The sequence below is a fragment of the Dromaius novaehollandiae genome, chromosome 4 (genome assembly GCF_036370855.1).
Source record: "Dromaius novaehollandiae isolate bDroNov1 chromosome 4, bDroNov1.hap1, whole genome shotgun sequence".
Classification (NCBI taxonomy): Eukaryota; Metazoa; Chordata; class Aves; order Casuariiformes; family Dromaiidae; genus Dromaius; species Dromaius novaehollandiae.
Window position 1 is genome coordinate 36938195 of NC_088101.1, and position 13102 is coordinate 36951296.

At 39.6% G+C, this 13102-nt stretch overlaps 1 protein-coding gene across 6 annotated transcripts in view; it reads left to right on the top strand.

Moving 5' to 3' along the window:
• The window catches only part of SMAD1 (SMAD family member 1), a 113322-nt gene extending 103974 nt beyond the window's left edge, over positions 1-9348 (top strand). For all 6 annotated transcript variants that reach the window (XM_026106171.2, XM_026106170.2, XM_026106174.2 and 3 more), the window contains 3 exons: positions 3377-3598; positions 5766-6022; positions 7920-9348. In XM_026106171.2, coding sequence (XP_025961956.1) covers positions 3377-3598; positions 5766-6022; positions 7920-8063 — 623 coding nt within the window. In that variant the 3' untranslated portion in view covers positions 8064-9348. The remainder of the gene's footprint in view (positions 1-3376; positions 3599-5765; positions 6023-7919) is intronic.
• The last annotated feature ends 3754 nt before the right edge of the window (positions 9349-13102 follow it).

Sequence of the window (13102 nt, forward strand, 5' to 3'; positions counted from 1 at the left end):
GCAGTTAATGCTACATAGTGCCTACTGAATTATGGATAGCTGTATATATGGTCAAGTATAGCTCTCCAAACTAAGACTTGATCAGAAGATGGATGCTAATACCTTCACTTATGTACAGCCCACAGACATTTCATACAAGCAGCTGGAGTATCCGTATTTTTTCTTCTGAGACAATACATCTCATAAAACTGTCTTTTGTCATTACGTTACAATGTTTTAGTCCTGAACGCTAAATTTCAGTCCTTAAAGAGCATGCTCTGGTTTGAATAGTCACCCTTTCTCCTGGTGATAAGGGCTTGGGGTGGGTTTTTTTTGTTTGTTGGGTTTTTTTAATCATTTTGCTGTTGTTCCACCCTCCCTCCCCTTTCTCCTTCGTCTTTAGGTCATGCAATGATGGCACATGGTCCAGAATTGAGAGCTATCTGCCTGAGGTGGCATTGCTACAGACTTTAAAATCTGTATTAAAGAAAACTCTTTTGTTTTATGTACTGTGACACAGACAACCTTTTTACACACTGCTTTTGAAAGCCTTTGCAGCCAGCCGTGACTGCTGAATAAAAGATTTAGTGCATTCATCACGTTGTGAGAAATAGCCCCTTCAGAGAACACATAAGCTTACACAGCTATGGACCGTGCCAAGAAAGAGCAGCAAGCTGAATGCTGTGCCAGAATGATTATAAAGATTACAAGCATATGAACAATTTAAGTATTGTTTGATTTTGTACTCATTTTGTTGCTAAGCTTAATGTCTGTTTTCAGGAAGTATATTTGCCCTCTTAAAACAATTTGGATAGCTTCTATGGTAACCTATTTACTCGCTGTATGGAATGAGTTTTGCATGTGATAAACCCCATCTGTAGCATTTCCAGTTTTTACTGATCCAGTACAGTGTGTGTGTGTGTATAGTCCTTGCTGCTGCTGGAGGCCCAAAGTACATTTATCAATGTTTATGCCTGACTGCAGAGTTTCGTATGTTTTTGTTCTCCCCCCTCTTAGAGAAATCCTACAGTATTAGATTTTATATTACATGAGTTAATAACAAAAAAATTGGTTTACATTTTTCTTCTTGCTTTTTAACATGCAACTATTCCAAAATTGAAAGTCATGTCTATTAGTATTTTTCCCTCCTAATACTTTAGTACAATGGATTTTCACCTCTGTGTCCCTTCAGTAAAAAAAGATACCTTGCTTCTCTCTGTATACCATGCCTCTACGTTTCTTATTCGTATAAGTATGCGGTAATAGCACTCCTTAAAAGTCTGCTGCAGGTTGTTCAAGACCAGTTTTTACTGTAAACTGACTGCAGCATTTTTGTTGCAAGCTTTTAGAAGCTTGTTCTTCATGGTGATTTGTTAGTCTTAGAGATTTGACTTAACAAGCTGCATCCTGTCAATGAAGTTGGGTAACTTCCATTGTTGGCCCATGCTGGGAATGGAGAGACTAAACGCACCTGCTCTGCATGACTTAAAGCAAATGTAAGGAAGTTAGTATGAAATCTGTGTGAGAGAGAGATGATTCATTGTGGAAGAATGGCCAGCTGGCAAGATTTCTGCCTGACTTTGAGAACTGGGGCAAAGCTGCAGCTTTGATAATTGCTGGCATCTTCACGTGAATTGAAAGTATAATAACTTCTCACTAATAATTTATGGCTGATTTTTACAATGATCTGAAAGGATAGAAAATGTTATGGTATCAGCTCCTTTCTGCCGGTGTTTTAAGCAAGTTGTTGATCAGCTGTGGACATAATGCTGGAAGTTTTGCATAGTGATCCAGAATGTGTTATTCTGCTTTCCGTTGTTTGCCACCTTTTGTAGCTGCTGTGCAATTCTGGTTGGGAGGTGGGATGTTTTTCATTCTGCTCTTGTCAGAAAAATCATGACAGTATGTTCTGTGAACATAGGAAAATATGAGCATTGGTCTTAAGTGAGTGAGACGGGGGGTTGGGAGAAGGAATTCTCTCACCAGAGAAACAAGTTTTCCCGTAATACTACTCTTACTTTCATTTTAGTGCTTTGGCCTGTAGTTACAGCTTTAATCTGCAAAGTTGGTATCTCAGCAGCAAGTCCAACTGTGCTAGGCTGAGCGAGGAAATAGTATCCTTCATTTAAAAGAAACCACATAAAGCAACCACATCCCTTCACTAGCTTCCTTTTGTTTGGAGGCAGTTTAATAATTTGTAGCTGTGCTTGGCACTTGAAGGAATACACACTGGGTGGAGACATCTAAAGAAGCTTATGCTGCTGTTGGACACCCACTGTGAAACACTTTTTGGTAAAGACCTTCTGTATTATCAGAAGAAAAATGTCCCGGTGCAGAGTCACAAGTGTTACCTCAAGGCTTCCACATGTTTCCAGAGCTTGATGGACAGAAGTTACGAACCATGAATTTCCTGCTGGCGTTCTGCACTATTCACAGCTTCAGTAAGGGCTCGTCGAGGAGGAGCCTGTTGTTAGCAGAATCTAGAAAACAAAGTTGTGAGAAATCCTTGCTATTACTCAACAAGTAATTGTTTTGGTAACGAACAATTTAAGATTTCGTATTTGCTAGCACTTGACGAACAAAAGGTTCTCATAAAATAATACCTTCTTTGGCTTCATCCACTCTTTATTCCAGCGTAATTGTTGGGATTCTGTACGTTATGCCCTTGTTCAGCCTCGGCTCCTAAGTAGTGTGTATTCACATTTAAGCTCTACCTCGTGCATGTTCTGCGGACAAACATCAATCTGTTTTTGTTTTGGAAGTCTTCTTGCCCTTCCCCCCAAAAGGCCGGGAGAAAGATCTGTGTATGCTCTGAATGCCGAAAGATTGGCTGTACATTTAAACCCTCTCGTTATACTTCTTGGTACCCAAAGTTACAGTGAGCTCTTGTGCGATTGTTTCCTGCTGTTTCTCCCCGGCAGTGTATGTGCAGTAATTGCTTTTAATTTGGTGGTTGAGTAAAATGAACTGAAGTAAATTAACTGAAGTTAATTTACTAGATTGGAAAGAAAGTTGAGCTGTGTAATTGCAGCATTTCTCTGCTGTCTAGTTTACACCATGGTATGTTGCAGAAAATGCAGCAGGGATAGTGGGGCACTGCTTGGTATGTGCTTGGGAGCTTCATGCGCATTTTTGTGGGTACCTAGTGCCAACTTTTTTTTTTTCTTTTGCAAGTCTTGTGTTAGCAATATTGATGTAAAATTGCTCTTTTGTATGTCTGTGGTTCTGAAGAAGTCAAAAATAACTGAAGACAGAAGAGCCTTCATTTAACTGCAATTGCTTATCCAGATCATCTTTCAGTGATCTTAAGCCAAAATCTGTAGGTTTATGACACTTTAAATGTGAGTCCTGTATTTCAGTGCCGTTAGACTGTAACATTTCCTTGGTTGCTTTGCAGATGTTCAGGCGGTTGCTTACGAAGAGCCAAAGCACTGGTGCTCCATCGTCTATTACGAGCTCAATAACCGTGTCGGGGAGGCCTTCCACGCTTCTTCCACAAGCGTGCTGGTCGATGGCTTCACTGATCCGTCCAACAACAAAAACAGGTTTTGCCTTGGGCTGCTCTCCAATGTTAATCGGAATTCCACCATTGAGAATACGAGGCGGCATATTGGCAAAGGTGAGTTTTAGATCTCTGTGTTCAAGTTTTGGGGTTTTGGGGTGGGATCAGGTAAGGTTGGTTGTCTTTGTATGTGGTTTGGCTGATTTTTTTAATTGTATTTATTTTTTTCCTCCCCTCAACATGACAGTCTTGGATGCCAGCCTCCAGGGCAGGCTGATCTTCCTAATGCATGCAATAAGTGTTTATTAGAACATTGGTAAATATATAATTTTCTGGCCAAGTGTTATAAGCAAAGTATTGTTCTTACCTGTTGTGTAATTACAGGAAGCTTTTATCCCTAATCAATTTTTATTTGCCTGAAGACTATTATAATCTTAATCAGAGCTTAAGGTAGTTTGTTTAATGAAATGTCTTGATTTATCTTGATTATTGGTACACATGTAAATCCTAACAGTAGTTCTTGGCACACAAAATTTTTAGCTATCCTTACTGCCAACATAAGTTAACTATTCTAACATCTATTTAGAGAGACAACCTGCTGAAACAGTTTTTGCAAATGCATCTGAGAGAGACTTCTTTCACAGGCTGGTGATTCTTTCAGTGGGAATCTTGTGCTCATCTTCTCTTTAATAGCTGTGACAACGTCCTGCAAAAGAAAAAAGGTTCTATTTCATATCTGACTTAATATATTCCTCTCTTTTTTGAGGACCTGCCTGTCATGCAAATGTCACACAAAACTAACATTGCCCCCTACAATGGGGCATTCCTGCCAGACTAATTTTTTAAAGTGCTTACATTATTAATAAGCTCTGGATTTTCTGAAACAGTTCAGGGTCCAAGCAGTGGTTATAAGTACCAGTTAATGAAGCATTCTTCTCTTTAGAAGAGGACAGAATTGAAACTGAATGGAAGAGTTAGGTCTTCAAGTTTTAGCCTTTAGCCTGGAAAACTTTCTTCTACATGAGGACGTGTGCAGCTCACAGCAGTGTATCATAGCTGTGCTGTGCCACTCAAGACCTAATACTTGTTCCTTCTTTTCCTCTCCATTCATCGTACCAAGTAGTGGGATATTTATTTAACATGTTGTTCACTTTTCCCTTTAAAAACGCAAAAGTAACTCAACTGCAAGCAAAGTTTTACTGAAGCACTCAACTGTGTATGTATCAAATTAGAGTAGAAGAGGCGAGGAGGCTGTTGACTAAGTAAATGTATGCAGTTAATGATGACATAAAACTGTTAGTCTTTAGGAAAAAGGAGTAAATCCTGAACCTGCAGGCATAGCCAGAAGCTGTTTTGCTGATCAGATGGGGTATATGTGTGTATCCACACATGCACAGACATGGTCACCAGCAAAATTTTAAATGATAGAGCACGGTCAAAGCTATCTGACTTAATTCAATTTAGTTTTCAAATTCTGTGTTCACTTTTGTCTCCTGACATTGTGGGAGGTGAATGGCTTAAACAGCAAATAACCCATTTTAATGGCATTAACCCATTTAAAATAGGCAAATTTTCATGCTTTTTCAAAGCCTTTGGAATTGAGTCCTACTAACAGTGAATATCCACAGAGGTCCCCTGTATCTTATGCAATGCTATTGGTGCTTGCTGCCATCAATGGCATGTGAGGGAGCAGAAGGTAGAAGGGGAGAGGGTTGTAAATTTGGTGTTTACCCTCATTTCAGGGATACACTTGAGGAACGTGAACACTTTTCTTTTGCCAGCTTCCTGGTCTTAAAGCATTACAACAAGTCTAAAAGATTCATGCTAGCCAGACTGATATTCAGGACTTTTCCAGAGAAACCTGCTTAGGACTGTTCTAGTATCTGCAAAGCATGCAGTAGTTTTCTGCTCTCTCCTCCTGTGTTCCCATTCATCGTTTCATATAAATATAATGAGACCAAACTTCAGGTGGTCAAGTCATCCAATGTACAGCATCAGAACTACTGCAGTACTTGCTGGTTTGTTGTTGCCAAAAATGCAGCATGTTTAATTGCAGCAGTTACTGATTTTTTCTTATGCACGTACATACACGTGCTCCTTTAAAATCACCGACTGATGGAACAGAAAAGTAAAAATCAAGTGTTAAGACAGATTGATGATGGTCTGATATGTAATTAATGTTCATCCCTTTAAGCAAAAAGGTATCTCTACAAAGTCAGAGCATGAAAAATAGATATGCAGTCTGAATTCATCTGACCTCCCAGCATCAACTTTTTCCTCCCAGGTGTTCATCTCTATTATGTTGGTGGAGAAGTGTACGCTGAATGCCTTAGTGACAGCAGTATTTTTGTGCAAAGTCGGAACTGCAACTACCATCATGGTTTCCATCCAACCACCGTCTGCAAAATTCCTAGTGGCTGCAGTTTGAAGATTTTCAATAATCAAGAGTTTGCTCAGCTTTTGGCTCAGTCAGTGAACCATGGCTTTGAGACAGTGTATGAGCTTACTAAGATGTGCACTCTCCGTATGAGTTTTGTAAAGGTATGTGAAAATTTGCTTGAGCATATTTTGTAAGCAAAATAAATTATCCTTTCTTAATACAGTGATTTTGAATGGTCTGTTGCCTCTCTGCATCAACCCGTTAATGACCGTTAAATTTAAATATTTACAGAATAATGTTCTTTACATGTAAGACAAATCTTAAAGACATGAATTTGTCTTCATGGGAAAAATAAATCTTCTATTAACGCACAGACGTTTAAAACTGAGGTGACTTCCAGAAGGTGTTTTCTCAGATGTCTTGCTAGTCACTTCGTGAAGTGTTTCCGTCATGTCTGTTAACTATTTTAACTTCGTTGTATTGCCTCTATTTTTACCATATTGATTCAGTTGAATACTTGTATTTAAATTGTATGTTTGTGTGTGTGTATATATATAAAAATTTTGTATATATAAAATTTTCTTATATATATAATTATTTGCATAATTACTCTGGAATTGTGGGGCTTGTCTTTTTAATTTTGGAGGGCGTATGGCTTAATACAGTACAACTACATTTTGAGAAGAGTTGAGTGGTTAATTACTTGGTCTAAAAGCAGAAAAGTCACCAATCAATTATGTAGCATCAGCTTTTGCCCTTTTAAATGACCGTGTTAGTCTGTGCCCATCTCCTGTTCTGTAAGAAGTCCTGCTGAATTTCATGCTTCTGTTCCTGGCTGACATTTTTTGAGAGGTGAGCTGGGACTGCAGTGTAGGTGATTATAGCATTTGCTGGAGCATAGATAGCATAATCCTCTAAATCTGCCTTGACCAGCAGCTCCCAAATTAGGAGTTGCAGCAATTACTGAGAGTAATACACATACCTTTCTGTTCTACAGGGCACATAAGGATAATGGTCATGGTTTGTTAGGGTGGTCATGAGCTTCAAAATATGCACTGATATAAAGGGGCTGGTCATGTATCTGAAACCAGTCAAACAACACAGGTAATCTGCTGAAGTGCACTGCTTGAGGGAAGAAGATAGGGAGATAGAAACTTTCGGTGTGTATGGGTGGTTGTCTGACAGTCGCACAGGGCCTCCTCCACGCTGGATGTTGTGCTGCACAGCAGTTAGAGCTGCTGCCAGCTACGCTGGGAGCTGAGTAACCCCTTCGTTAGAGGTTAATGTAGAGCAAACTGTAACTGCAGTTATCTTCTTACTGTTGTCTCCCATCCCATCCCCTCTCTGTGGTTCACTTACAAAATTATTTTGTAATGTTGTATAAATGTCTGCTTATATCCTTGATAATTATTGTAGTCAATTTGGGTATGAGCTGAAAGAAAAACCTATCAGCACTTTTCTCAGCTTGGGAAATAGCCTATTGGGGAATGACCATGCCTTGTTTCTCCAAAAAGAAATGCCAATGTTTCTGGTTTATTCTGTCCATCCTGCAAAAGATGCTTTGCTCTGTCAGACAGAAGCCTCACCCCCACTTCTCTGTCAGTCTATGACATGTTGTTTTTTAATTTATCAATCTGTTTGGCAGCACTTTTTCCTCAGTCTGCTCTAGTTTTGGCTTCGACAGAGACAGCTTTTTCATTATCCCCCTCTTCAGAGTCTTTATGGGATATCATGCAACTTGGCAGTGAGGTACAGGGAAGTTTTGCACTGCCACCAGTTATTTCTTTGAGAATTTAAAAACTTTAGTTCCAAGAGATCTCAAAATGTCACTTCCTCCAAATTTTAATTTTTTTTTTTTTTTTACTTAAGATTAGTTGTTGAAATATGATAATACTTGGTACATCAAGGGTCATTTGTGACCACAGTGGTAATCACTGTTGGAAGCTAAGTAATTTCAGTAAGAAAGAAGATGATTGAAGTATGCTTCTCGTGTATTTGATATAATAAAATAAGGTGTTTTCTTTTTTTTTCTTTTCCCACTTATGATTCTGTTTCCAGGGTTGGGGAGCTGAATATCATCGCCAAGATGTCACGAGCACTCCATGCTGGATAGAGATACACCTTCATGGTCCCCTTCAGTGGCTGGATAAAGTACTTACTCAGATGGGCTCTCCTCATAATCCTATTTCTTCAGTGTCTTAAAAGGTCCCAAGCTCCTGCATTTTGGAAACTATTGAGCCCTGCATGTACTTGAAGGACATATGAGTCAGACACACTTCCCCCCCTTCCCCCCCCCCCCCCCCCGCCCCGCCCCGAACTGGCAACAGCTGAATAAGAGCCATGAAAATACTTGACTTCGGTGACCAACTGTTGGATTCAGAAAAAAATAAATAAATCCCTTTGACATACTGTTGGTATCAAGAATTTTAGTTTACATTGTAATGTTCTATTGCAAAGTCGATTTTCAGGGCTTAGCGTAACAGGGACAACCAAACCAAAAACACAATCTGTCAGTCTGAGTTCCCAAAGGATTTCCCTGTAGTTGGCACTCCGAGATTCTCTTTCTTATGCTCAGCGTTCACTGTTTGTTTTGGTTTTCTTTTTTTTCCCTGTGTCCTCTGGCGCTACAAGCCCATGTTGGTGAAGTCTGTTTTCTGCAGGCTTTCTACAGTACATTTTAAAACCATTTGTCTAGTTGATGGTTGCTGTTCTCTTAAAAGGAAAAAAAAAAAAAGGGTTTAATCTCAGTAACTGTGTAATAATCTTTTTGAAATTGTGTCCTGACCATACTGCTGTAAGAATGTTAGGTATGTTTTTTGCTAAATGTATGTATGGTTTATCTGGAAGTTTAGAAATTAATTAGATTTAGACCATAAAGGAGTTAGGAATATTTGAGTGGGGGGAGGTGGGAGTGGGAAAATGACAACTGAAATGTAGAATATATTGTAAACATAGCTTGTTAGTTTAAACTGAGGTCTGAGTTTTGCTGTGCATTTCATTTTTTTATAGTGGCTTCACTATATTTTGATTATTTTTGCCTCTTCCTTTCCCTTCAAAGCAATTGCGCAGCTGGTTAATTCTTTTACCTGTGAAGAGGACAAAATAATTAATTCCTGCAGTTCAAAGGCTGCAGCTCTATGTATTTCAAGACAAAATTGTACAGTATGCTCTTTAACTATTGAGCAGTTTTATACAGTTTATGTAACAGAAGTAGGCTTTTAATTTTGTAAGAGAATCTTGTTTTGCCAAACCTAGTAACTGTTAATTGTTTGGAGGACTTCAAAATGGGTCTATTTCAAACTTATAAAAAATATATATATTTTTAACCTCTTTTTTTTTTTTTTTTTTTTTTTTAACTGCTTGGTTTATTTTCTTTTCTCTGATCTTTTATATTTACATAAGCTGTAGTACTTCTAAGTACCTTTATTCCAAAACTAGTGAGTCCTCTTTACTGGAAGTTTTGAATAAAACCTGTTGTTACTGCTTACATTTGGTTAAAACCTTGTCTTGTCCACTTCTTAGTAGTTTTTAACAAACCAGATGTAGAGATGGAGGAACAGCTAGAAATGAGGAGATGCTGAACTCGGACACTTACAGTTAGCACAGGTTAGTAACCCTACTACTATACTCAGTGTAGGAGATAAATGGGTTCTCTAGAGAGAAAGATTTCTTAACTAGGCAAGATCAGAATGGATGCAGTAACACTTAAGTATCCTAACCACCTAGTAAAATTTCTGTGCGATTTCAACATACAGTCTTTGTATCAGCAGAGAGTTTCTCTGCCTTTCACTGAAGTATCTAGCAGACTCAAATCTGCAGAGCTGTGTGAAGGTAATTTTTCAGTAAGCACAGCTACATACTGCATTGAGCTCTGAGCAATTTCGGGGGAAACGTCTACAAAGTAATAGGAACTCAAATGAGATCTGGCCTTGCTGTGTAGGTATTTCTTCTCTTTGCTTCTGTCTTCCCTATTTGTAAAATAGAACTAGTGAGTCTGATCTTGCTTCATGAAAGGTTTAGAGGTCTCCCTCAAAAAATGCCTCCCTCCCACATAGTATTTTTCATCGGGGGGAGTTGTTCCTTGGCTGCCTGTGTTCCATTAGGGAGATACTTGAACACCATTTTTGTGCACCAACTTTTGCAGAGTCTCTGGACTGTTTGCCTTAGGCCAGTTTACCTTGTGGGCAACGTTGCCTCCTTCCGGGCCCTGCCGCGATTTTGCTGGAGACCTGCTGGAGCAAGGGCTGCCCCTTCAGCAGCTTCTCCCTGCCGTAGCAGTGGGAGCCTCGCGCTCCCTTCCCCACGCCTCTGCCTGGGCCCTGGGGACTGTCCCCTGGCAGCTGCAGAGCCTGGCAAGCAGGGGAAGGAGTCGGAGATTTAGGGGAGACCAGGCAGGCAGCCCCTGTACCTAGCCGTGAGCCCACTGGGGGTGCACTGGGCAGAAGCACAAGGGGAAGCTGAGCAACGGAGATGATCATCTCAGCCAGATGTATGCATGCGTATGGCACTGTGATGAGTAATATCCATTTTTGGAGAGTGAGTCAATCCTGTTCTGCTGTTGTTTTTAAGCTTAATTCCATTGGTTCGGTATAGGTTTTTGAAACGAACCTTCTCTCTGCTCCTGAAGGAAAAAATTAATTGCAGAATATTCAAGTTGCATACGTAGGATGACCTGGTTAGGAACCTTTCTTGTATTTGTCAGTCTCAAAGAGAGAAATTTTGTTTGTTTTTAATTCAGCTTAGCCTATATTCTTCACAAAGAAGCAATCATGAATGCAAACATAAGTCATAGAAAAATAAATACAATTTAAAGATGACCAAAATCAGAAAAAAACGGAGAGAACGTGAACAACAAAGTGTTCTTCATCTCCTACCCATGCTACATTAACTTGCAACTGTTCCCCCTAGTTTCCTTCCTTTTATTGGAATACAGCAGTTGGGTGGGGGGGTTGTTGTTTTGTTTTGGCTTTTTTTGATTAAATCAGTGCTGTAACCAGCAATCAGGCATGTCTTAAGGAATAAGAGTAAGACCCTTTCTGCCCTTCCCTACTTGGATGACCCTGTGAAATCTTTGGTAAACCCTGAAAAGCTTTGGAGTAAGAAAGAACAGTTTTGTTGTGAATGGTTTTGAATATTAGTGTCTTGTGTGTTTTGAGGCAGCCAAGTGGGAGAACAGAACAATGAAAATTCAGTCAGATGGCACAGTTTGACCTTTTTGATCATTGAAGAGAAACTAGTGGACTTAGGTTTTTACAATTTTATATTCTCTTATATTGCTTGAGGGTGCCTTTGGGATAGGAGAAGGAGTTGCAAGGTTGTTTGGGCGGGTTGTTTGTTTTTTACTTTTTAACCAAAGCTTTTTGCAGTACCCCAGAGGTCATTTTCCACTTACAAAATCTTACTGAGATTCAGAGTTTGATGTAATCAGAAAATACACACTTATATTTCAAGAGCCTGTCTCTAAATACATTACTGTAATTCCTCTCTGTTTTTCCTGAACTGGGATTAAAATCAGAAAATACTAGCTCTTTGATGTGTCAAAAACTTTTACTGGTAGTACTTCTGTGGGATCCCAGGCTTTGCAGGTTCTCTTCTGTTGTGTGTTTTTCTATGTTTTCTATGTTGTTGATACTGTTGCAATGCAGTGTACATAATATTCTCTTTATCTGTTATCCAGCTTTTTGTTTGTGGCCAGGGAACATTAGGTGTGCGCAAAAAGTGTACCTTCCTGTGATGGCGCAGAATATCCCAGCTGGATTTTATTAGCTGAGCAGAGTAGATTGGAGTAGCACCTAGGACTAATAGCCAGGAAAAGAGGAGGTAGGACAGAAGTTATATTGGAGGAGAAAACTCCTAGCTGAGGCTCTTGTGAAGATTTCTGGAGAGGCTTGGAGAAATTTGCTTGCTAATTTGCCCTGTTCTGGATAGCTGGAGTCAGAAAACTGGAAAAGACATAAGACAGAAACAGAAGAGTTTCTTTCTGGCCTCCCATAAAACACAGGAAGACAAGAGCTAGAAACCTGGGGGCCTGAACTGTCAGCTCTGTACCAGGTGAGTCCCTGTTGGCCTTTTGGTTTTATTTTCCCTTGGTTTCCTGGGTCTAATCTAAACAGCAGAGTCAAATAGAGAAGGGACTACTACAAGGTGAAAAGCTGAGAGGGGTCCCCATTAAGAAAAAACAATAAGGCATGCATAACTGTTTTTGAAAAAGAACTGAGGAAGAGCAGTGAACAGTGTGGGATGCTGAGACAAGTATTTCTATGGAGCTGAATTTTGGAATTTGTGCTTCAGCTTTTAAGTGCTGGAAAGAAAATAATTCTCTTGAGGTGGGGATGACTTTTTAACCATATAAAAGCCTCTGATGAAGCCTTTAAAAGACTTGATGCCAGCCAAGAGCGGTAGTCATGGTTGCTTGTGTGGTTTTAGGAAGGGATGGAAAGAAATAATTCATGTTTAAACATATCATGGATCTGATCTTCTAGGACTCACTAACCTGTCATTGCTAGCTGGTTGGACACAGCCATTCTCTTTCTAAATCACTTCTCTTGCTCCTGCTGTTTTCACAACTGCAGTTGTCTTTCTAGCCTGAAAGATTACAGCTCTGTGGCTATTGTTTTAAAACAATAAAGAAGTACAGAGATGTCCGAAACTTACATGGCCCCTTCTTGGTGTACTACTCGGCCTGTTCTTTTCCCTTGTCTTGCCACACTTCAAACTGTTGATCAACACTTTAGAAGTCAGCTGTGCTTTGATGAGCTTAAACTGCATTTATTAACTGCTTTTGGTTCCTTCATTCAGTACACTGCAGCCTCTTACTCTCCTTAGGAGATGCATGATTCATAACTGTGTGTGAACTGGCAGTCACCTTTTTCTGGATGTGTGCCTAAACATACAACATAACTCTGCCATCACCAGTCATGGTAGAGCAATATATTTTTCATATGCATCATCTCACAGTTCATTTTCTCCAAATACATTTACAATTTTGTGAGGGAGAGGAGTGAAAATGGCCCTTATTTTAGTCTCTCCCTTTCTGCCCTTGGACTTTAACAGCTCAACCAAGAGAAACCCTCTTGGTGTGTTATGCTTTTAGGGGCCACTATCTTTTCTTTAGTTCTCTAAGCCCAACCTACCTCTGAATCTTTTTTTTTTTTTTAACTTTCCTTATTTTTCCTTGCTCTTTCCAAAAAGCTTTCTGTTAGACTCTTTTCTCATACCTGCTGTAGGGTGTATGTTTCAGT